The sequence below is a fragment of the Saccopteryx bilineata genome, chromosome 6 (assembly GCF_036850765.1).
Source record: "Saccopteryx bilineata isolate mSacBil1 chromosome 6, mSacBil1_pri_phased_curated, whole genome shotgun sequence".
Lineage (NCBI taxonomy): Eukaryota > Metazoa > Chordata > Mammalia > Chiroptera > Emballonuridae > Saccopteryx > Saccopteryx bilineata.
Window position 1 is genome coordinate 50,726,231 of NC_089495.1, and position 23,357 is coordinate 50,749,587.

Here is a 23,357-nt window from a genome sequence, read left to right on the forward strand (position 1 = left end):
GCAAAGCAGCTGTTGGTGTATACTGGGTTGCAGTATTTTAGGCCTTGGCTGTATTTTCCCTGTGTCCATGTAACGCTCTGAATGCGGGCTGGGTTTTTATTTCAGTTTTTTGGGGGTACGCCTGAGACTGCTTTCTAAGGAAGTTTGTGTGTTGCCTGGAGACATACCTCTCACCTTTGTGCTGGGTTAGGTTAGCAAGATTATAAGATACGTTCTTTAGTGGTCGATCAATCTTGAGGGGAAAACAACCTATAAAATGTTAATACAGTTTTGAACCTGTGGTATCAAAATGTGCTTTGGGGAAAAGGACGCTCGCTGCAGCTGCTGCCGTTGCTCATGGGAGTTGTCAGGTTTGAGTGGATCTGAAACAGCAAGCGGGAGTTTTTCACCTGTAACAGTGAAATAAGAGTGGCTTCTTTGAGGCAGAAGATAAGTTTAGGTTGGGCTTTTTTTTGGGAAGAATAGTTTTTGAATTTTAGTAACTTTAGTTTTAAGTAGTTTGACGTGGAGTTGCCACACTGGTGGTAGTTCCTGGGTGCCCTTCCTGCATGGTAGCACCTGCCCTCCCCTGCACTACTGTAAGACTAGGAAGTGCGTGTTGGCGCGCTGTTAACGCAGTGCAGACTTACATTCAGGTGCCACTGGTTTCGGCATGTGCTTTTTTTTTTGGCTTATAGTTTTGTGGTTCTGTCACCGTAGAGAATCTCCATGTGTTACACTTAACCCATCACTCCTTTCCCTCACCCTACCCCTAGCAGCCACACCTTTGTTCTCCGTCACTCCAATTCTGTCACTTCAAGAATTTTCTATAAATGCAATCACACTGTATGCAACCCTTGATACTTCACAGTGTTAAGCAGTTAGATGGCCGGACGGTAAGTTGGCAGGGGAGTAGGGGCAGAAAGTGGGGCTAGATAGGAGCTGTGGGGTGTAGATTCACAAGTGCTTGTGATGTCAGTCTTGAGATGATGTGTTTCTGGTTGTTTTAAGCAGTGAAGGAAAACCATGAGTTTTGAGGAAGCTGAACTGTGTTCGTAGGGTGTAGGGAAGTCTTGGAGTCCATTGGAGGCCCAGCTGCTGTGGGCGAGGGAGGGCCAGTGTTGGAGGTCAGGAGGGGTGTGGCAGGGGGGCTGTGTGGAGGGACATTTTGGAAGAATGATGGGTACAGTTTGAATGTAGGTCCTGTCGCTGCAGGGACAGTGAGGTATAGGAGTAGGTATTAGAACACACAGCATACTTAGTTCCTTCTTCTTTTCATGAAAAACAAAGTGAAAAGCTTGGCTTTACCCCAGAGTGGTGTAGTGTGGTGTGACGATGCAGTGTACATCTAAAACGAAGTAACGTTGAAAGTTGACTAGTAATGCCAAATGCAGTTTTCATTGCCAGAAACGATCAAAAGAAAACAGTAATAGCTATTCACGTTTAAAAATATAAAATATGTTAAGTCATCATGGAACTATTTTAATGAATTCTCTCAAGGGATTATGAAATACAGTGAATTCTCATAAAAGCCTGAGCTCCAGAACAACAGAGCTTTGAAATTTGTCTGAGGCTTGGAGTGTGGGGAGCAGGATGTGACACCGTGGACTTGCTCTTCAGAGGAGCCCTGAAAGGCTGGGTGTGGGTGGCTTACCCCCACTGGGCCGCATGGCAGCTGCTCGTGTTGTGCACACGTTTGTTTACTTCCCACAGCTGGGGCTTCTGGGCGGTCCCAGGCTTTGGGGTTGTTGGTTGCCCCACAACTTCTGTAGTAATCTGAGAAGCTTCTGCAGAACCGTTGGTTGCAGGTTTGCCTGGTGGTCTTTTCCTGGGTTTTGGTTCTTCCCACAATCCTCAAGCTTAGTGAAGGTTTTCCTGGGCTTGCCAGGGAAGGGGCTCAGGAGCAGTTTCTGAGGCCAGACTTGTTTGTGCCTAGGCCTGTTGTTCTGGGAGTTTTTTGTCTTCTACTAATTTTGGTCAGTTTTTAAGGATCCTGACTGAAATATGAATAGATTTAACAAATGTCCTGGTTTTCCTAAATTTTGTAATTAAAAACAAGCAAGACAAAGTATGAGTGTGTAGGAAGGCCCAGAATTTAGCTGACTTAAGTTTAAAGAGTCAGATGGCCCAGTGTTGTCGTGGTAAGTGGTTTAAAAAGACAAGAAAATAAAGCCATCAGAAGTAGGGAAACCAAGTGACATTTTTCCAAGGTTTTCTCATAACGATGAGGCTCCTCTAGATTAGAAGTCGAGCTCTTTCTTAACATACGGTAAAGGTTTTGAGGGAGCCGGGGAGTTCTGATGAGAGCAGAGGCCTTCTGTTGCTGACACTGCACTGCTGTACAAGAGGCCATGGCTGGGAGGCGCTAGATTCCCCACTCCAGTTGCATTTGCCAATCTAGAGAGAGACTTATTTCTATTGTTATTTCTCTGTCCCCTCAACTCTTTCCTCAGAGGTGGAAACAGCTGTATGGATGTTGAGCAGCTTATGGGGTCACTAAAGGAAGTATATAAATAAAATTCAGACCTTTATCATGAGAAGTCTGTCTTTTTTTTTTTTTTTAATTAAAAATATTTATTGGCCCTGTCTGGTTGGCTCAGTGGTAGAGCATCAGCCTGGCATGTGGAAGTCCTGGGTTCGATTCCCAGCCAGGGCACACAGAAGCACCCATCTAATTCTCCACCCCTTTCCCTCTTCTTTCTCTCTATCTCTCCCTTCCCCTACTGCAGCCAAGGCTCCATTGAAGCAAAGTTGGCCCGGGCACTGAAGATGGCTCCATGGCCTTCGCTTGATGTGCTAGAATGGCTCTGTTTGCAATGGAGCAATGGCCCAGATGGGCAGAGCACTACCCTCTAGTGGGCATGCTGGGTGAATCCTGGTCGGGCGCATGCGGGAGTCTGTCTCTCTGCCTCCCCACTTCTCACTTCAGAAAAAAAAATTACTGATTTTAGTGAGAGAAAAAGAGAGTCAGAGAGAGAGAGAGAGGAACATTGATCTGTCCTGTATGTGCTCTGACAGGGTACTGAGCTGGCCAACCCCTGTTCTTCAGGACAATGCTCTAACCCAGGGGTCCCCAAACTTTTTACACAGGGGGCCAGTTCACTGTCCCTCAGACCACTGGAGGGCTGGACTATAAAAAAACTATGAACAAATCCCTATGCACACTGCACATATTTTATTTTAAAGTAAAAAAACAAAACGGGAACAAATACAATATTTAAAATAAAGAACAAGTAAATTTAAATCAACAAACTGACCAGTATTTCAATGGGAACTATGCTCCTCTCACTGACCACCAATGAAAGAGGTGCCCCTTCCGGAAGTGCGGTGGGGGCCAGATAAATGGCCTCAGGGGGCCGCATGCGGCCCGCGGGCCCGTAATTTGGGGACCCCTGCTCTAACCAATTGAGCTACCTGGCCAGACCTTTCTTCCTTCTTTGCCTTAGGATGATCTCCTAGCTCAGCTGTGGGAATGGGAAGTTGCACTGGGCATTGATATTTTTGAGCAAGGAGTGAGATGTTCATGTGCAGGCAGCACCCAGCCATCTCCCTCCCAGCTTCCCAGCCTCCCAGCCTCATTGCTGTAAGTAAGAAAGGGGCAGGTTGGGGGCGGGAGGGTCCTGACCTGCCTCTGGGTCCTGATTTAGCAGCCAAGCTTGCTGCCATTCAGGCACTTGGGATGGTGGACCGGGATGGGTGAGGTGAGGGGCCAGTAGGGTTTTCTAATTTGGGCTTAGTTTAGCATAAACCTTTCTGAAAAGATAATTCTCAAGATGGTTGGCAGAAAAGGTTGGTACCTTTTCTACAAAGAAGTATACTTTTCTCAGAGAACAGATTCTGGCAGCAGAATGTTGAAGGTCCTTTTTAAAATAGGTCATCATTGGCATTGATTTTCTTACGGCCATTGGGCTATACAGCATGGTAATGAGCTTATGCAGGAATTTCCAAAGAGCAAAGGATCCTGCTTGTTTAGTGCCCTGCTGACACCATTTTGGCAGATGATCCTCCCCTTGAGTATCATCTCCATCCTTGCTAGGGATCGGTTTTATCCTGGTTAGCAGGTGCTGACAGTGACAAAGAGCACAGACTGGCACACCACACTAGAGCAGATGTGAGACCAGGTAGCTGCTGCCAGCTTTTCAGGTGCAGACTCTGGAAGAAGGGCTTTGAGGAGGATAGTCAAGCAGTAGTGAAAACATCTGTTGCTAAACTCTGTTTTAGACCAGGCAGAAGGAAAAGCAGGCAGTTTATTAAACTGAAACCTGTCCAGAGTATGGAACAAACATTAGTCCCCCCCCCCCCCCCCCGTCACCTCCCCGAATGGACACTGCTCTTGCAGTGATCTCTATTGAATCTGTTATGTATTGTTGTGTAATAATCACCCCAGAACTTCGTGACCTGAAACAATAATCATTTAGTATTTGTCATGATTCCTCAGGTTGACCGGGGTGGAGATGGAGGGGTTCTGCACATCTTGCTTGGGCTCACTCATGTGCCTGTAGTCAGCTGGAGAGTTGCTGACCTGGGCTTAGCACGGATAGCTAGGAAGCTGGGCATCTCTCTCGTGACTACAGAGAACCTGGGTGTGTCTAGTGCTTTAGTTCTCAAAGTGTTAGTCCCGAGGCCACTGGCAGCTATATCACCGTGACACTCTAGTTCTTGAGCCCCACCTCAAATTACTGAATCAGGAACTTTAGAGTGGGACCAGGCAGTCTGTGGTCTTAACAATACTCCAGGTGATTCTGATGCTTCTAAGACTTGAAAATCACTGCTTCTGAGTGTTAAGGTTCTCAGCACTTCTTTATTACTACCATTCCCTCCTTCTAAATTCTCTCTTTCTTTGAATTAGGATATTTGGTGTGTCTGCCCAGGATCCAGTGTAAGTCTGGGGTTTTCTTACCATCCTCTGTCGTGCCCAGGCACATTGGTACAGAGGTAAGATATGGTCCTCGAACACCCTCAGCTTATAGTCTAGCAAAGATGTAGTGTGCTGTGGGACATCAGCCAGTTCAGCAGGGGAAATTATGAATTTAGTTGGTATATGTTGAGCTTGCAGTGTCCTTGTAGAAAGAGATCTCTAGCAAGTAATTTATTCTAGGAGTTAAAACACACAAGGCAGGCTGGAGCTAGCAGTTTGAATGTCTCATATATGCCGTAATTCAAAACTGGTTTTCCTCAAAGGTGATTATTCATCAGAATCAACTGGGGTCTTTTAGAACTGTGGATTATGCATCCTGCACCCTCCACGCCTGTGAGTGTTCTGGATCTCTAAATGTCTCGTGTTTCTGATACCCGGTCCCAAACCATGAAACTGTATGATAACTTGAGGAGAAGTAGAGAAAGAATAGGAGGCTAAGCCTGGAACCTTGAGGGGAACTGCCTGTGATTATGGGCTGACGGTCAAGTCTATGCATGAAAACTCTTGTGGAACTAGGGGGGCTGGAAGATGGTTGGAGAGCAGAGCTGTAGATGCCAAGGGCCTGGAGAGTTACTAGTGGGAGGGAGTTCAAGGCGAGGATCAGATGCACAGCACTCCACCATTGGTGGCCAGAGCTGGAGCCAGACTGCGGTGGTGACCAGGGAGGGGCAGGTACTGGGCAGGTCTGGATGACTTTCAGGGAACTTCAAAGGGAGGAGAGAGAGAAAGAGGAGAGAAGACAACCAGTGAAGTAAAAGCAAGGTGTGTTTTTTGTTGTTTTGTTTTTAAATGACAGAAAGTTGAGCATGCTTCCCAGGGCAGAGAGGCAGTAGAGAGAGGTAAATGCGAGAGGGTTATTGATGAAGCCACGTCTTGGAGAAGAGAAGGATGGATTCAAAGCCCCAGCTTTTAGGATTGGCCTTAAAGAAAAGGAGAGCTACTCCCTTTCATCTTGGAGGGAAGGAGGTAAGGAAAGTGTGAGAACAGAGTTTATAGCTGCTGCAGTTGGATGTGGTTTCTCCCATGTCCCTTTTTCCTGGTGACTCCAGGGTGCATTTCTCACTTACTGTGTTCATTTTTACCATAAGAGTGGGTAGGTTTTGTGAGTTTTACATTATTCCCTGTGCAGTCTCACAATGGGGCCTCTGGTGTTAGTGAGGCCACCATGATTGTTGTTTGGAAATGGACCTGCTGGGTTTCAGCAGTTCTTTGCAGAGCGCTGCTTGGGACTCCCTGTGTTTCATCTTGGAAAACAAATTAGTGGTTAGTGCCTGGTTAAGCCCACAAAGTTCATTTAATTTACAATGCTGCCAAAAATTGCTGTCATTCTGAGTCTGAGACCCCCTATGGACCCCTCCTCTTCCCATGCCCATTGTTCTTCCTCCTTTTCAGTCCTCCTTTCTTTCTTATTCCTCTTCCCATAATATTTCTGTTTCCTTGAAGTAACAGACTTTGAGGGTTGGCCTGGCATCCTCTTGCTCGCCTGCAGTGTTTCTGAGGGAAGGTGTATCTGTACGGTTGGTGGCTCCCGGGGTCCTCTCTTACTCTGTGGGGTTGCACGCCAGTGCCATTGGCATTTGGGGCTGGGCAGTTTCTTGTGCTGAGATGTGCAGCATCCCTGAGCTCTCCTTGCTAAATGGCAGTATTGCCCCTCAGTTTGTGACAAACACCCTCTCATAGCATTTCCAGATGTCCCCTGGGGGTGACAGGTTACGTAAGGTTCAAAGCTCAGCTGTTCATACATCTCTGGTCAGGGATCTATGTTAGGATGGGCATTGGAGTCTTTACAGTTGGAATCCTTGGAAATGTGTGCTGTGTGTGTTTTCAGTTAACCAGGTTGGGGAGGGGCGGTAAGAGCTTTTAGAAGTTACTATTTCAAGGGCATGATGTTTGCATGACGAAAGAAAGTAGCTTGCTTTTTTAATTTCCTGGGATCTAGTTAAAATATTTGGTTAAACCAGGGCAGTGAGGGAAACACACGGCATAATATTTGTTGGATTTTAAAGTCATGGCCTATTGGAAACAATTAAGTTAGGGCATAAATACGCTTCTCACAAATATCAGGGGATATTTTATAGCTTTATATTCATTTTGAAATATCCTCTAATTTTTGTGAGCAGTATATATTTTTCTCCTGTTCCATGACATAGCTATTTAACCTATGTTTTCCCTTAAATTTAGAAAATTTAAGAGGGGAGGGTAGGGAGAAAGGTAGAGTTTTTACATAGACAAGAGTGATTTTTCAATAAATCCATAGTCAAATAAGTGTTTTGATTTCTATTTATTTTATACAAATGCTGGAGCCTTTCCCAGTTTCATAGTCTAATACAGACTTAGAAATCTTTTAAGTCTCAAATGTAAAGAACTGTGGTCCCAACCAGCTTGGTCCTTAAATGAGGAGGAGGATGGGTCAGTCCTTGAAAGACGATAGTCTCTGTGTTATAAATAAATACAAGGAAAAAATAGTCCCAGTACTGTGAGTTCCTGATGTTTCTTTTTTCTCTCTCCTACAGAACCTAAAAGCAGATCCAGAAGAGCTTTTTACAAAACTGGAGAAAATTGGAAAGGGCTCTTTTGGTGAGGTGTTCAAAGGCATTGACAATCGGACTCAGAAAGTGGTTGCCATAAAAATCATTGATCTGGAAGAAGCTGAAGATGAGATAGAGGACATTCAACAAGAAATCACAGTGCTGAGTCAGTGTGACAGTCCATATGTAACCAAATATTATGGATCCTATCTGAAGGTAAGGCTTAAAAATAAAAGCGTGATTTTCCATGATGCAGCACTTGACTGAGACCTGAGCGGTGTATGTGAAGGACTTTAGTAAATTGCACAGCAGGTTTTCAAAGGAAGGAGAAATGTTTTGACCTTTGCAATCAGAAGAACTAGGCTTTGATAGTTTTATCTTAAATGTCACTATAGAAATATATTTTTGGTAAAAGAGTTTGATAATGAAATTCCCTCTCCAACAAGAAAGTATTTCTGAGTGAGAATTCTTTTTAAAAAAAATTGTCATAAAAAATGCATTTCTTATTGTTATAACGATAACCATTAAACACCTAATTTTAGCATGGTTTATGATAACTCATGCCAACCTAAGAATATTAGTCTTTATATTTCTGTTAACAAATATTGTTTTATTTAATGCTGTTTTTAAAAAACTGCTGCTGAGGATTGATTTAATGAGCAGTTGATATACATTTGACTTTTTTTGTGTGTGACAGAGATAGAGGTACAGATAGGGATAAGACAGACAGGAAGGGAGAGAGATAAGAAGCATCAGTTCTTCACTGCAGCACCTTAGTTGTTCATTGATTGCTTTCTTATATGTGCCTTGACTGGGGGGCTACAGTAGAGCGAGTAACCCTTTGCTCGAGCCAGTGACCTTTGGGGCTGAAGCCAGTGACCATGGGGTCATGTCTATGATCCCATGCTCAAACCAGTGACTCCGCACTCAAGCCAGTGACCCTGCGCTCAAGCCGGATGAGCCTATGCTCAAACCAGCAATCTCAAGGTTTCAAACCTGGATCCTCTTTGTGTCCCAATCTGACACTCTGTCCACTGCGCCACCACCTGGTCAGGCTATATACATTTGACTTTTAAGAATTCTAGGTAAGTTAAATTATTGCTTAAATAAAATAGTAATTATAATTCAACACTACTCATTGTCCTTTATCTTCACCCAGTTTTTTAAGTGGAAAAGAACAGTATGGAACCTGCATGGAATCATTTTAGATACTGTACAGTAAAAATCATGTTATACCACTAAGAAAATGCAAGACTAGGCCAGTGTTTCAAGTTCTTTGACATATGCCTGGTTTACTGAACTTAGAAATGTGATATCTTTCAAAATGGGATTTTGGAAATCTTAGGAACTGGTGAAATAATTTTTGAAATAATTCTTGTGGAAACTAAAATTTTATAGATAGAAAAAAGTATTTCCTGAGGAGGCAGCAGTAAGTCCAGATAATCTTAAGACTAGGCCTCCCTCTGTCCTGGGTTTAATCCTCTGAATTCTCTATGTTGCTGCTTGCAGTTTACTCTGTTCTCAAAGGGTTAGTGCAAGCTTTTATTTTGTGGAAATGTGATAATAAGGTATAAGTGGAAGGGTGGACATTTTGAGAACCATTGCTGCACTAAAATGGTAAAGTAAAATAAAAATTGAGTGGCAATTCTGTTTCTTCATAGCCTAAAGGCTGGCAATGTGTCATAGGTTAAATGGAGCATTTTGAAATGGAAAGTAATAGTTTTGGTGTCAGATGTCCTGGACTTGAATCTTGCTTGTTTAGGTGTGTGGCCTTGAGCAAGTTTTTTATTTTAATTAACTTCCCTGCTTTCTCATTTATAAAATGGAAAATAAAGGAATATATCTCATTGTTGGAAAGATGAAGTAGAATTGCATGGAAGTACCTGGCATGTAGTAGCTACTTAATGAGTATTAATTTCCTTTCTTAGTTGATTGAGTGAATTTATACTTCATCTCTGAAAATACCTTGCAATGAAGGAGATAGCTCACTAAGCTCAAAGCAAGGAGGAAGAAGTATGCCAACAATAACCAGGAGGATTGCTGTGGGGGTGCATCCTGCTTGGGTCTTGGCAGGGCAAAAAGGGAAGCACTGTATGTTTTGTCTCAGGATCCAAGAGAACCTGCATGTGAATTCCATATATATGGGAGAGCAGAGGTCTTGATATTTAATTTCTATTGAGAAAAAACAAACATTTGAAGAAACCCAACTTGAACTCTGCCTACTGTATTGCTTAGTGTCCTCTATGAAGTGACTTCAGCAAGTTTTCTAGTAAGTTCAAAGTTGAGTTTCACATGGTATTCTAATGTTGTGCTTTAATATGAATTATGATATGTTTGTCAAAGAACGTAGAAGATCCTCACAAATTTTTGGTGATTTATGTCAGCTGATATTTACTATGGGAACTAAGGATCAGTTCAAAAGTATCATCTTCAGCTTCCCAGCAGAATTTTTCTGAATGCTGGAATAGATTGCTTTATTGTGGGCATAGTGTTACCTTGACTGTACATATTTAGAGATTCCATCTGGTATGTTCTGTAATTGCCTGAGTCACTTATTGTAGAACATACATTTCAAGTCAACCTAACCTTGATCTGGAGTTGCTCAGTGAATTTATTTATTTTATTTTTTATAAAGATTTTATTTATTCATTATAGAGAGGGGAGAGAGAGAGAGAGAGAGAAGGGGGGAGCAGAAAGCATCAACTCCCATATGTGCCTTGACCAGGCAAGCCCAGGGTTTTGAACCGGCAACCTCAGCGTTTCCAGGTTGACACTTTATCCACTGCGCCACCACAAGTCAGGCTCAGTGAATTTATTTAGTCAACATAATGTTAGTTGCTAGAATAACTCCCTACATTTATAATAGCTCAAATATAATAGATGTTTATTTGCTGCTCATTGATAGCCCTGATTTGTGGGCAGTTTTCCTCCAAAAAATGCTTGAGAAGCCCAAGTTCTTTCTAACTTCTTGCTCTTCCTTCCATCTTCTGCACATGCTCTGCTTGTCTACCGTAAGTCATCATGGGGAGCAAGAAAGTGGCTGCTCCTGGGGGAAGTTTCCACGTGCCCAGGCCTACACATAGAGAGTATTATTTCTTTCTGCCTGCCTTGCCCTGGCCAGAGCTCAGTCACACGGCCACACCTAACTCAGAGGAGGCTGGAAAATGTCATCTAATCGTGTGCTTCATGGAAGAGGAAATGGGCTTGGTGCTCAGCTTTCCTTTCCAAAGCCCCTTACTATGTAAAGGAAGTGAAATAACTCATGCAGTGATTTTCTCCACTGACTGTCTTTAGGTAGGATGAAAAGTTTTGATAATTTTGTTTACAGTGTCTTGTATATTTTGCTAGGCAGATTTGTTCTTTAGAAAATTCAATTGCCTCAAGAATGTCAGGAATAGTATCAGAATTGTGAATAGTTGCTCTAATTTCTTAAACCGTGTAAAAGATGATTCTCTCTTCTTTGACTAAATGCATAATGAACCACTCTTGATAAACAATATTAATGATCATAATTGGGCAGGACAGAAATCCAGACCTGTGATTGTATCTGCCTGTTCTTGTGTAACAGTTTCCTGAATTTCCTTGGCCCAGAGAAAGACCCTCAGTGCTGAACCAGAGGCTGTTTTTCCATCATGTCAGCGGTCTTACGAAGTTTAAATTAGTCTAGTCCTGTCAAGTGAGACACATCCTAAATTGATGGTAAGACAGATGGGTCTTTGACACAGTTGAAAATAATTGTGGTTTAGATGGTTTTCTTTCCCTTTAAAAACTCCCCATAGTGTCACCAGAGGTAATACTAGTCTTTTTAAGTCTGGATGGGAGAGAAGGATTTAGGATTTCACCTTGTGTTAAGGGACTTTTACATAGCAAGTTGGTCAAGGGGGAAATGAGCAGAAAACGGTTTCTTCATTACTTTGTTAGCATTAAAAACTCTCATAATGATGTTTTGGTTTCAGTTATCTAGTCTAGAAAAGGATTAAAAATAATTGGCAAGTGGTCTAAATATATTGAATGTTGCTGAAGATCAGGGGTCTGGACTTATCAGTGTGTTGCTATGAGCAAATCACAGAATTGCTTGGTGGCATGTTTTTTCCCCAAAGATTAATCACAATGGAACGATTTAGGGGAGAGAAGAAATATTACAACAGTGAAAATTTGTTTATTTTGATGAATCTGAGGCCTGGAAAGGTCTTGAGGAGAGATTATCACATAGCATAGAACAACTTCATTTGTTGTAGTTTAAATGTTTACTTTTTGGGAAATTAAACCAGCTAGAATATTTTATTAACAGAAGCCTTAATGTCTCAACCATAATACTACTAGAGGTTTTTGTTGTTATTGTTGTTTAACTATTGTAGAAAAAAATTCCATCCACAAGGTCATAATGAAACTATGAATTTGTATGTGTAAGGGGACTCTGGGTGGTGTGCAGGAAGAGAGAAATTTTCAATTTTTTTCTAGTTAGGGAGTAAGGCTATAATAAGATCATAACAGGACAAATCTCGTAAGTTTTTTTGTTTTGTGAAGATTGCCAGACTATTAAAATCTTATACTTTGAGATTCACTTGGAATTAAAACCAGAGTTTTAGTTGCATCTTAGTATAAGCATTTAATTATGTGGGTGTTCTTCAGACTTCTACTTCAAGGATAAAATGCAGATAAATGAATTTACCTTACATGATTACTAATTAAGATTGAGATTATATATATAGTGTGTCCGTAAAGTCGTGGTGCACTTTTGACTGGTCATAGGAAAGCAACAAAAGACGATAGAAATGTGACATCTGCACCAAATAAAAGGAGAACTCTCCCAGTTTCATACCTATTCAGTGCAGTTCGATGTGGGCTCATGCACAGATTTTTTTAGGGCTCCTTAGGTAGCTATCCGTATAGCATAGCCTTTACAGACTCGTCACTGACTGATGGCCTACCATAACGGGGTTTCTCCACCAAACTGCCGGTTTCTTTCAACTGCTTATCCCACTGAGTAATGTTATTTCTGTGTGGTGGTGCTTCATTATAAATGCGCTGATATTCATGTTACTTTGGTCATGGATTCAAATTTAGCGAGCCACAGAACACACTGAACTTTCCTGTGTACTGTCCACATCTCGACTGGCATGGCTGTGGGCTGCTCCGCTGTATACACGGTGTTACATCATCATCTGTGTGTGCACACATGCTGCCACATCATCCTACAGAAACTGGGAGGGTTTTCCTTTTATTTGGTGCAGATTTCACATTTCTATCATCGTCTTTTGTTGCTTTCCTGTGACGGGTCAAAAATGCACCATGACTTTACGGACACACTGTAGGTAAAGTGCCTGATGTGTACATAGGTGATCTTTAGCAAATTATAATTTAAAAAAATAGTTTTTTTAAATGAGAGGAGAAGAGATAGTGAGACGATTCGTACATGTGCCCTAACTAGGATCCACCTGGTAACCCCCATCTGGGGCCAATGCTTGAATCAACTGAGCTATCCTCAGTGCCAGAGGCTGATGCTTAAACCAGCCAAGCTATGCTCAGTGTTCCAGGGCTGCCTCTCAAACTAGTGGAGCTACCTGCTGAGTGAGGGAGAAAGACAAGGGGGCGCGGGGGAGAAGAGAAGCAGATGGTTGCTTTTCATGTGTGCCCTGACCGGGGATCAAACCCTGGAATTTCGTACGTTGGACCGATACTCTATTCCCTGAGCAAACCAGCCAGGGCAAATTTTTTTAAAATAAGAAAATAGTTATCTGTGCCAGATGACTTAGAATTCACAAGTCTTAAAACAGATTATTACGATTTTATCATTTTCTTTTATAGTAAATTGTGTAGTACTCTCAAACATCAGGCCAGTTTTATTTATTTTTTTATTTATTTATTAATTGTTTTCTTATTTTTCTGAAGCTGGAAACGGGGAGAGACAGTCAGACAGACTCCCGCATGCGCCCGACCGGGATCCACTCGGCACGCCCACCATGGGCGAAGGTCTGCCCACCGGGAGGCGATGCTCTGCCCCTCCGGGGCATCGTTCTGCTGCGACCAGAGCCACTCTAGCGCCTGGGGCAGAGGCCAAGGAGCCATCCCCAGCGCCCGGGCCATCTTTGCTCCAATGGAGCCTCGGCTGTGGGAGGGGAAGAGAGAGACAGAGAGGAAGGAGGGGGTGGGGGTGGAGAAGCAAATGGGTGCTTCTCCTGTGTGCCCTGGCCAGGAATCGAACCCTGGTCGCTCGCACGCCAGGCCGACGCTCTACCGCTGAGCCAACCGGCCAGGGCCCATCAGGCCAGTTTTAACCCAAGCAAATCAGGTTCAAGGAGGAAGCACAATTAACAAAAAAAAGGTGTGTTTATCAAACCTTTACTTTGTATTAGTCATTTCTGTTGTAGTATGAATGGAAACATGTCCATAGAGTTGGTAGTTGTCTAATAATGGATTCAGATCCCTGAGTTAACAGTAAATTTTTCTTCAGTTCCTAAAAATTTTTAGTGGTTTTACTCACCAGATTCACTAGAAAACTAATATGAAAAAGTCCCTTGATAAGGTTTTAGAAAACTTAAGTCTTCTATGAAAGTACAGCTGATTGTGGTAAAGGATTGTGTTATGTATATTACAGGTGTATGAACTTTAAAGTTATATTCTTTTGATTCATTGGGGTTTTTTGTTTTTGAGAGAGAGAGAGAGAATCATTGCTCCACTTAAGTTGTTCATTGATTGCTTCTCGGAAGCGCCTTGACTGGGGATCAGCCCAGTGACAATTGGCTCAAGCCAAGCCAGCGTCCCATGCCGCTTGCTTAACCTGGTGACCCTGATGCTCCTACTCACTGTGCCACCACTGGTCAGGCGCTTTCTTTTTTTTTTTAACATGGTATGTCTTCATAGTGCTCAAGCATAGGTCTTCCCACAGTGGCCTCTGGGCTTTGAGCTAACTGCCTAGCCAATAAAATGGCCTATTTCATTTTTTTAAACCAAGTTGTCATTTTCTTACTGTGTTTTCTTTTCCCTTTTTTCATTTGTGGACATAAGAAAAGGGTAGTTGAGCTTGTTTTGTTTTGATATTTTTCTATTTGTGACACCATCATCAATATATGTAAGACACTTGCCTGTATTGACCCATTTTATTATTTCATCCTTCATTCCTACTGCACTTTTCTTTGTACCACAAGTTTTGCTATATCTTAGGATATGTGTATTCTCAATAGATACAATGTTGTTTTGTGTACTGTGTATGAGTTTGTTTTTCCCTGCCACGTAAGGAATACAATAAAATTAGCTTTCCTGAGTATCTAGTTCTTACAGTTCTGTGCATTTTAACACATGTATAGATATATATATTTTTAGAGCCATTAAATTGCCTGTGTGTAGAGTTTTTTTGTTGGTTTGTGGCATACAGAGAGACAGAGGGATAGATAGGGACAGGCAGGAAGAGAGAGAGATGAGAAGCATCAGTTCTTCATTGTGGCACCTTAGTTATTCATTGATTGATATACGTTGATGGGGGGCTCCAGCAGAACGAGTGACCCCTTGCTCAAGCCAGCGACCTTGGGCTTAAGCCAGTGTGACCTTTGGGCTTAAGCCATCGACCATGGGGTCGGGTCATGTCTATGATTTCATGCTCAAGCCAGTGACCCCGCAATCAAGCCTGTGAGCCTGCTTTCAAGCTGGATGAGCCCGCACTTATGCCAGCGACCTTGGGGTTTCGAACCTGGGTCCTCTGCATCCCAGTCCGATGCTCTTATCCACTGTGCCACTGCCTGGTCAGGCTGCCTGTATCGATTCTTATAACCACGACTGCATACAGGATCCAGACAATTGCAGCATCCCAAAGAATTCCTGACCCACCCCCTACCTCATCCCCTGGCAGTCATTAATCTGTTTTTTTTTTTTATCCCTATAGTTTTGCTTTTTCCAGAGTGTCATATAAGTGAATCACGTGCCTTTTTTTTTATTGGCCTCTGCCAGCATAATGCATTTGGAATTCATCCATGTTTATGTATGAGTAGTTTACACCTTTTTATTGTTGAGTGGTATACCGTTGAATGGATATACCATATTGAGCTATGGAAGGGCAGTTGGGTTGTTTTCAGATTTTGGCAGTTAGGATTTCTGGCAGTTATGAGTAATGTTGCTACAAGCATTTATGTAGAATTTTTGTATGAACGTAAGCTTTTTTTTTTTATGATAAATACCTAAAAGTAAAATTTCTGGGCCTTATGGTATTTTAAAAAATATTTTATTTATTCATTTTTGAGAGAAGAGAGAGAGGAAGAGAGAGAAGGAAGGAGGAGCAGAAAGCATCAACTCTCATATGTGCTTTGACTGGGGAAGCCAGGGTTTTGAACCAGCAACCCCAGCTTTCCAGGTCGATGCTTTACGCACTGAACCACCATAGGTCAGGCTCATATAGCAAGTTTTAACTTCTTTTGGGTATAGGCCTAGGAGTAGAGTTGTTGGGTCATGTGACAATGTTTAACCTTTTGAGTAACTTTCTGTTTGCTGAAGTACTACATCATTTCATATTCCCACTGGCAGTGAGTTGAGGGTTCCAGTTTCTTCATATCCTCATTTTATTTATTATTTGCCCTTTTATTATAGTCATCTCTAGTGGATGTGAAGTGGTGTATTACATTGTGATCTCAGTTTGCATTTTCCTCATGGCTAATGATGTTGAGCATGGTTTATTTCCTTGCCAACATGAATATAAAACTTTCCAATTTTTTTCTACTTTATCTTTTAATAGTTTTATTTTTTTTAATTTATTCATTTTAGAGAGTGTGAGAGAGAGAGAAGGGCAGGGAAGGAGCAGGAAGCATCAACTCCCACATGTGCCTTGACCAGGCAAGCCCAGGGTTTTGAACCGGTGACCTCAGCATCCCAGACTGACGCTTTACCCACTGCGCCACCACAAGTCAAGCTCTTTTAATAGTTTTTAAAACTGTATTTAAACAACAAAAAATAATAGCCTAGCCTCACCAGGCTGTGGTGCAGTGGATAGAGCGTCAGACTGGGATGCAGAGGTCCCAGGTTCGAAACCACAAGGTCACCGGCTTGAGCACAGGGTTGCTGGTTTGAGTGTGGGATCATAGATATGACCCCATGGTCGCTGGCTTGAGCCCAAAGGCTTGAGCGAGGAGTCACTTGCTCTGCTGTTGCACACCTCCTATCCCCAAGGCACATATGAGAAAGTAATCAATGAACAACTATAGTGCCACAATGAAGACTTGATTCTTCCCATCTCTTTCCCTTTCTGTCTGTCTATCCCTCTCTCTGTCACACAAAAAATGTCCATCTTTCTACCCTCCCCCCACCTGCCTCTTACTACCATCAATCTGTTCTTATGATTTTTTTTTAAAGTTTAGATTCCACATAGGAGAGAGATCATATGGTATTTGTCTTCCTCTGACTTACTTCACTTAGCATAGTGTCCTCAAGTTCCATTCATGTTATCACAAATGGCATGATTTCAGTGTGGGTTTTTTTGTGGCTGAATAATATTTATATGTGTGTGTGTGTGTGTCATAATTACTTTATCCATTTGTCTATTGGTGCACACTGAGATTATTTCCATATCTTGGCTTTTGTAAATAGTGTTGTAATGAATGAGGTGAATATATCTTTTTGAATTAGTGTTTTTGTTTTCTTCAGCTAAATACCCAGAAGTGGAATAGGCAGATAATATGGTAATTCTGCTTTTAATTTTTTGAGGAACCTCCATATCATTTTTCATAGTGTTTTCACCAATTTACATTTCCACCAACTGCACAAGGGTTTCCTTTTCTCCACATCCTCTCCAACATTTATTTGTTGTCTTTTTGATAATATGTAGCTACTCGAATAAGTGTAAGGTGATATCTCATTGTGATTTTGACTTGCATTTTTCTGATGATTCTGATGATTAGTCATGTTGAGCATCTTTTCATGTGTCTATATGTATTTTTTTTTTGTTTTGTTTTGTATTTTTCTGAAGCTGGAAACGGGGAAAGACAGTCAGACAGACTCCTGCATGCGCCCGACTGGGATCCATCCAGCACGCCCACCAGGGGGCGACGCTTTGCCCACCAGGGGACGATGCTCTGCCCCTCCGGGGCGTTGCTCTGTTGTGACCAGAGCCACTCTAGCGCCTGGGGCAGAGGCCAAGGAGCCATCCCCAGCGCCTGGGCCATCTTTGCTCCAATGGAGCCTCGGCTGCGGGAGGGGAAGAGAGAGACAGAGAGGAAGGAGAGGGGGAGGGGTAGAGAAGCAGATGGGCGCTTCTCCTGTGTGCCCTGGCCGGGAATCGAACCCAGGACTTCTGCACACCAGGCCGACGCTCTACCACTGAGCCATCTGGCCAGGGCCTGTATGTATTTTTTGATAAAATATCTATTCCTATCTCCTGCCCACTTTAAAATTTGAGTCATTAGCTTTTTTGCTATTAAATTATTTTTCTTTATATATTGGATATTAGCCCCTCATCAGATATATGGCTTTCAATTATTTTTTCCATTTCTCAGGTTGCTTTTTTATTTTGTGGATGGTTTTCTTTGCTCTACACATTTTTTTTTTCACTTTCTTAGCTATAAAGTAGGATTTTGTTAAACTTATTTGCATTTCAACTATTAATATAAGTGTGAACATCTCTACTTTGTTGAATTGTTTGTTCATATCTCGTGAAGTTTTCCATTGAATTTCCTGTTTTTTTAGAAGCTTCTTCCATTTAGATCTTTAATTTGTTTGGTTTATTGCATGAAGTAGGGATTTTATTTTTCTTCATGTAGTGGGATGTTTTTGATTACCCTTTTTTTTTGGTGACAGATAGAGGGACAGAGAGGAAGGGAGAGAGATGAGAAGCATCAATTCTTTGTTGCGGCACCTTAGTTGTTCAGTTGTTCATCCATTTCTTTCTCATGTGCCTTGGGGGGTGGCTACAGCAGAGCGTGTGACCCCTTGCTCAAGCCAGCAACCTTGGGCTCAAGCTGGTGTGCTGTGCTCAAACCAGATGAATCCATACTCCAGCTGACGATCTCGGGGTTTTGAACCTGGGTCCTCGGTGTCCCAGTTCGACACTCTATCCACTGTGCCATCACCTGTTCAGGCTGATTACTGTTTTATAAATTATCTTTTCCCCAACTCATGTATAATGCTGTATCACACCAAAATCTCATACAGACACACACATATCTAGGCCAGTTTCTGGATTTTCTGTTCTGTTCCTGAGGCAGTAACATTTACGGGTGTGTGTGTGTTTTAATTATTACTTTTGTTTTGCTCAAAGTCTTAATATCTGAAATAGGTAACTCTTCACCTCTGTCCTCATACATACTTTTGTCACTTAAAAAAATACTTGAAGCCTGACCTGTGGTGGCGCAGTGGATAAAGCATCGACCTGGAATGCTGAGGTCGCTGGTTCAAAACTGGGCTTGCCCGGTCAAGGCACATATGGGAGTTGATGCTTCCTGCTCCTCCCTCCCCCTTCTCTCTCTCTCTCTCTCTCTCTCTCTCTCTCTCTCTCTCTCTCTTTCATTCTCCTGTCTAAAAAAAAATGCTTGAAGTCTTTGAAGACCTTTATTCTTTTGTATAAGGTTTAGAATGTTTGTACATTTTCTGTTTAAGATCCTACTGAAATTTAAAAGTTGATTTTTGAGGTGAATTGATGTCTTAAGCCATCCCATCCTTGAACATGACTGCCTTTCTTTATATTTGGGTTGTCTTTTGTGAGTTTTAATAAAGTTAGAAACTTGCATTCATAAAGATCCTGTGCATTTTAAAATCTTTTTTTTTTCTTCCATTTTTCCAAAGCTGGAAACGGGGAGGCAGTCAGACAGACTCCCGCATGTGCCCGACCGGGATCCACCCGGCATGCTCACCAGGGGGCGATGCTTTGCCCTTCTGGGGCGTTGTTCTGTTGCGTCCAGAGCCATTCTAGCGCCTGAGGCAGAGGCCACAGAGCCATCCCCAGCGCCCAGACCATCTTTGTTCCAATGGAGCCTCGCTGTGGGAGGGGAAGAGAGAGACAGAGAGGAAGGAGAGGAGGAGGGGTGGAGAGGCAAATGGGTGCCTCTCCTGTGTGCCCTGGCCGGGAATCGAACCCGGGACTCCTGCACGCCAGGCCGATGCTCTACCGCTGAGCCAACCGGCCAGGGCCTAAGATCCTGTGCATTTTAAATCAGTTCCGCTTTCTGATAATCTTGCTAGTTTTTTCTTGCATATGCTCATATCTACAAATAATTTCTACCTTCTCTTCCATCCTTATCACTACCTTATGTCTAATGTGTTGGCCGTGATTTCTAGTACTATATATGTTGACTACATAGCTGACTGCTGACCATGTGTGCTTTGACCATGATCTCTAGTATTCTGTTGGTTATCTAGTGATAGGAAGGATATAGTTTTCTTGTTCTGGATCTTAAAGAAAATGCATCTTAAATACGGCTTTTAATAAGTATGGTATTTGCTGTAGTGTGTTGGCATATAACCTTTTTTAAAAAATTAAGGATATCTGCTTCTATTCTAGTTAGAGGCTTAGTTGTTTGTTCATTTTATTTTATTTCTTAAAAAGATTTTATTTAGAGCTTGCCGGGGCCGCTTCTTGTGTCGGCACCGCTGCTCCGGGGGTGTGTGGAGGCCAGTGAGTAGCCGCGCGGTTTCCGTGTGTGCTGCGTCTGCATGGAGATTTGACAGCTTTGAAGAGACTACTTTTTCTCCCCTTCATTTTTTTCTGCTGCTGTAATAAACCCTATTATGGAGACCCAGACACTTTATAAAGGGATACAGCTTGAATAAAAAAATATTTTTTTTATATTGATTTTAGAAATAACAGAGAGAGAGGAGAGGGAAGCATCAGCTCATAGTATATAGTTGCTTCTCATATGTACCTTGGCCGGGCAAGCCTGGGGTTTCAAACTGGCAACCTCAGCATTCTAGGTTGCTGCTTTTATCCACTGTGCTTCCACAGGTCAGTCTGTTTGTTTATTTTTATTTATTTTTATTTTTCTGAAGTGAGAAGCAGGGAGACAGAGAGAATCCTGTATGCGCCCAACTGGGATCCACCCGGAAAGCCCACTAGGGGGCGATGCTCCATTGCAACTGAGCCATTTTAGTGCCTGAGGCGGAGGCCATGGAACCATCCTCAGGGCCTGGGCCAGCTTTGCTCCAATGGAGCCTCAGCTGCGGGAGGGGAAGAGAGAGACAGAGAGGAAGGAGAGGGGGAAGGGTGCAAAAGCAGATGGGTGTTTCTGTGTGCCTTGACCAGGAATCAGATGGAGGACTTCTATATACCGGGCTGACGCTGTACCACAGAGCCAACTGACCAAGGCCTGTTTATTTTTTTACAAACCAATCATAGCACAAATTCTTCCCCTATAGTTTTAAAGGTAGGTGATTTTCTCTTTCAATTTTGGTGCGAGTAGGTAGCAGTTGGCTAGAGAGATTTAAGGTGTGCCCTTTTGACTGCTGGAAAAACTGGCATCATAGAGCAAGGAAAGTCTTCTCTAGTTGTTGTTGCTAAGAAGACCCAGAGAGTTGGCTTTACTAAATAAGAATCTTGTGATCTTCTAAGGCAGCTTCTTACACTGGTCTGCAGTTTTGCACAGTGCTCATGGATCCGACAGAGAAGTAGACCGCACCCTTGCTTTGGACCACAGGCTGTTGCAGAGGCCCCATCACCACTTCCCCCTAGTATTTCCATCCTGGTCATGGGGTAGAGAATATTGGCTGGCAGTTCTGCACCTTGGCTTCTAAACCTTCTTTGGGTTCCTACTGTAGAGGACTAACCTGGCTGAGTTGCTCAGCTGAAAACACTGTACACTGGCTTGTGTGTTGAGTCTGAGGAGATGTTTTCAGTTTGTGGAAGGATTTTGTATTTGGACATAGCAAGAACAGACTACTTGTAGGGTGATGCCTTGATTGATTTGTCTCCTTCAGAATCATTCAGATGATGTCTGAGAGAGGCTCTGGGTGGTTTATTGTTTCTGCGTATGTGCTTTGAATGGTTTCTCCCTAGACTCTTGACAACTTCTGCTGGGTCCTGCCCTTGACTTGCCCGTGTTTGAATGTCTGATTTACCTCCCTTCTGGAAAATCGGGCATATGCTTACTGTGAGCACTCCCTGTGTGTGTGGCCATTGGGGTCCCACTGGAAGCTTGAACATATTAGACAATGGATCTGAAGCCTCTTAGCCCAGTATCACCATTTCACACTTGCCTTGAATCTGAGACTGAGTATCATCATCTAAAGCAGTGGAGTTCAATCTCTTGTCAGAAATTTTGTGCCAGTAACCACCCTGATGTTGTATAGAGGTTATAGAGTCTATAATCATTGGGTCTAGAATCTTCATCCAACACCAGGATGCTTAATTTTTTAGTGGACTGGCTGTTGAAAAACACAGGTCTAAAGAACATACTGTCCTAGTGTTGAATTTTTATTTAGAATTATTTCTTGGGTAGTTCAACAGAGAAAATTTTTGCCTAGCATGTATAAATTGTTTTATTCAATCTTCAATGCACAGGTGATGTCCACCTCTGTAGCTCATATTTCTTAAATGAATGGATTTGAATTTGAATCTGTTCCCAATATCTATAGCCCACTTTATCATAAATTCAGAAGCCTAGCCAATGTCTAAGAAATCTTTCCTGTGTTGTTGGGAAATTGGATTCACTTGCAAGTGGAGAGCTACTTCAGCTGCCAGAGCTGGCTGTCACATCGGCCCATGCAGGGCAAGCCTTTCCTTCTAGCTTCTTTGCTTATACCCAGTCTCTGCCAACAATCCCATTATGGTTTTGTGGTCCTGTAGCTTTCTTTGTCAGCATGTCCTTCTTTGTTCTTCACCTGTGGATGGTTTTGTGGTGGCTCATAAAACAGTCTGGCAGAGATGACATTCCTTCTCCTTGTAGTTGGTCCAGTTACTTATTAGCAGACTTGCTTTCTGTGGAAATGAGTTTTTCCTGAGAGCTTATGTTTGTTTGCTCTTCACGTTTACATCCCGGCAGGTCCTTTGTGGAAACGTTGCTTTTTGTCTTAACAATTGAGACCTGCTGAGCCCTGAAGGATTGAATGATGCAGAGTAAGTTCCTGGTCATTTCAAGAGTGGGTGAAGGGGTTTAGATGTTTGCTTTTTGAAAATCTACCAGACCCTAAGGCAGTGGTTCTCAAAGTGTGCGCTAGGACACACTGGTGCGCCCTAGAAGATTTCCAGGTGCGCCCTATGGTATTCCAGAGAAATATGTACCTGTTGGGGACCAAAAAACCAACAGGGTGTTTGGAGTTTAGATTTTTGGGGGACAGAGGTGTGGGGAATTGGCTGTAAACTGATGGTCTGCCCAACCCCCCACCTCACTTGCCTGATTAGGTTGCAAAAGGCTGTTAAGCTGTGGTGCTGGATTGTTTATACCAGTGTTTTCAACCAGTGTGCCGCGAGACATGGTCAGGTGTGCCGTGGGGAAATTAAACACGGGTCCCCAAACTATGGCCTGCATGCCGGATACGGCCCGTGGAGGCTATTTATCCGGCCCGCCGCTGGCCGCCTCCATCTGAACATAAACATTCCCCTCACAATCCCTCCAGCTATCAGTGACAGGAAGAGTGGAGGCACAGGGAACGCTCACTGACCAATCACCTTCTAGGATTCATCCCGACCACTAGTGATGAACCAATAGTAGGCTGCATTTCATCCACACCCAGGAAGGTCCCTGCTCCCCGCACTTGTCCTTGTGTGGCGGGGAGTAGTTGAAGCTGCTACTCCTCCCCATGGCCCCAATTTCTAATCCTGGTCAGGACTGGAGGTAAATGTTGCCACCAGTAGATGAATCCTCATCCTCAGCTGGTTATGTCTATCCTGATATACACTGTATATATAGATATTTGACCTTTTTCTTTTTAAAAGAGGCCTCTGCAGAGGGTGATATACAATGCATCACAATGCATCACAATGTTATCTAACTTTAAAGATAAAGTTAGCTGATCTTCCTTTGGAC

General features: G+C 42.9%; 1 protein-coding gene across 2 annotated transcripts in view; it reads left to right on the forward strand.

Moving 5' to 3' along the window:
* Positions 1–23,357, forward strand: part of STK24 (serine/threonine kinase 24) — a 170,538-nt gene that overhangs the window by 83,857 nt on the left and 63,324 nt on the right. For both annotated transcript variants that reach the window (XM_066238051.1, XM_066238052.1), the window contains exon 2: positions 7,411–7,641. In XM_066238051.1, the coding sequence (XP_066094148.1) occupies positions 7,411–7,641 (231 nt within the window). The remainder of the gene's footprint in view (positions 1–7,410; positions 7,642–23,357) is intronic.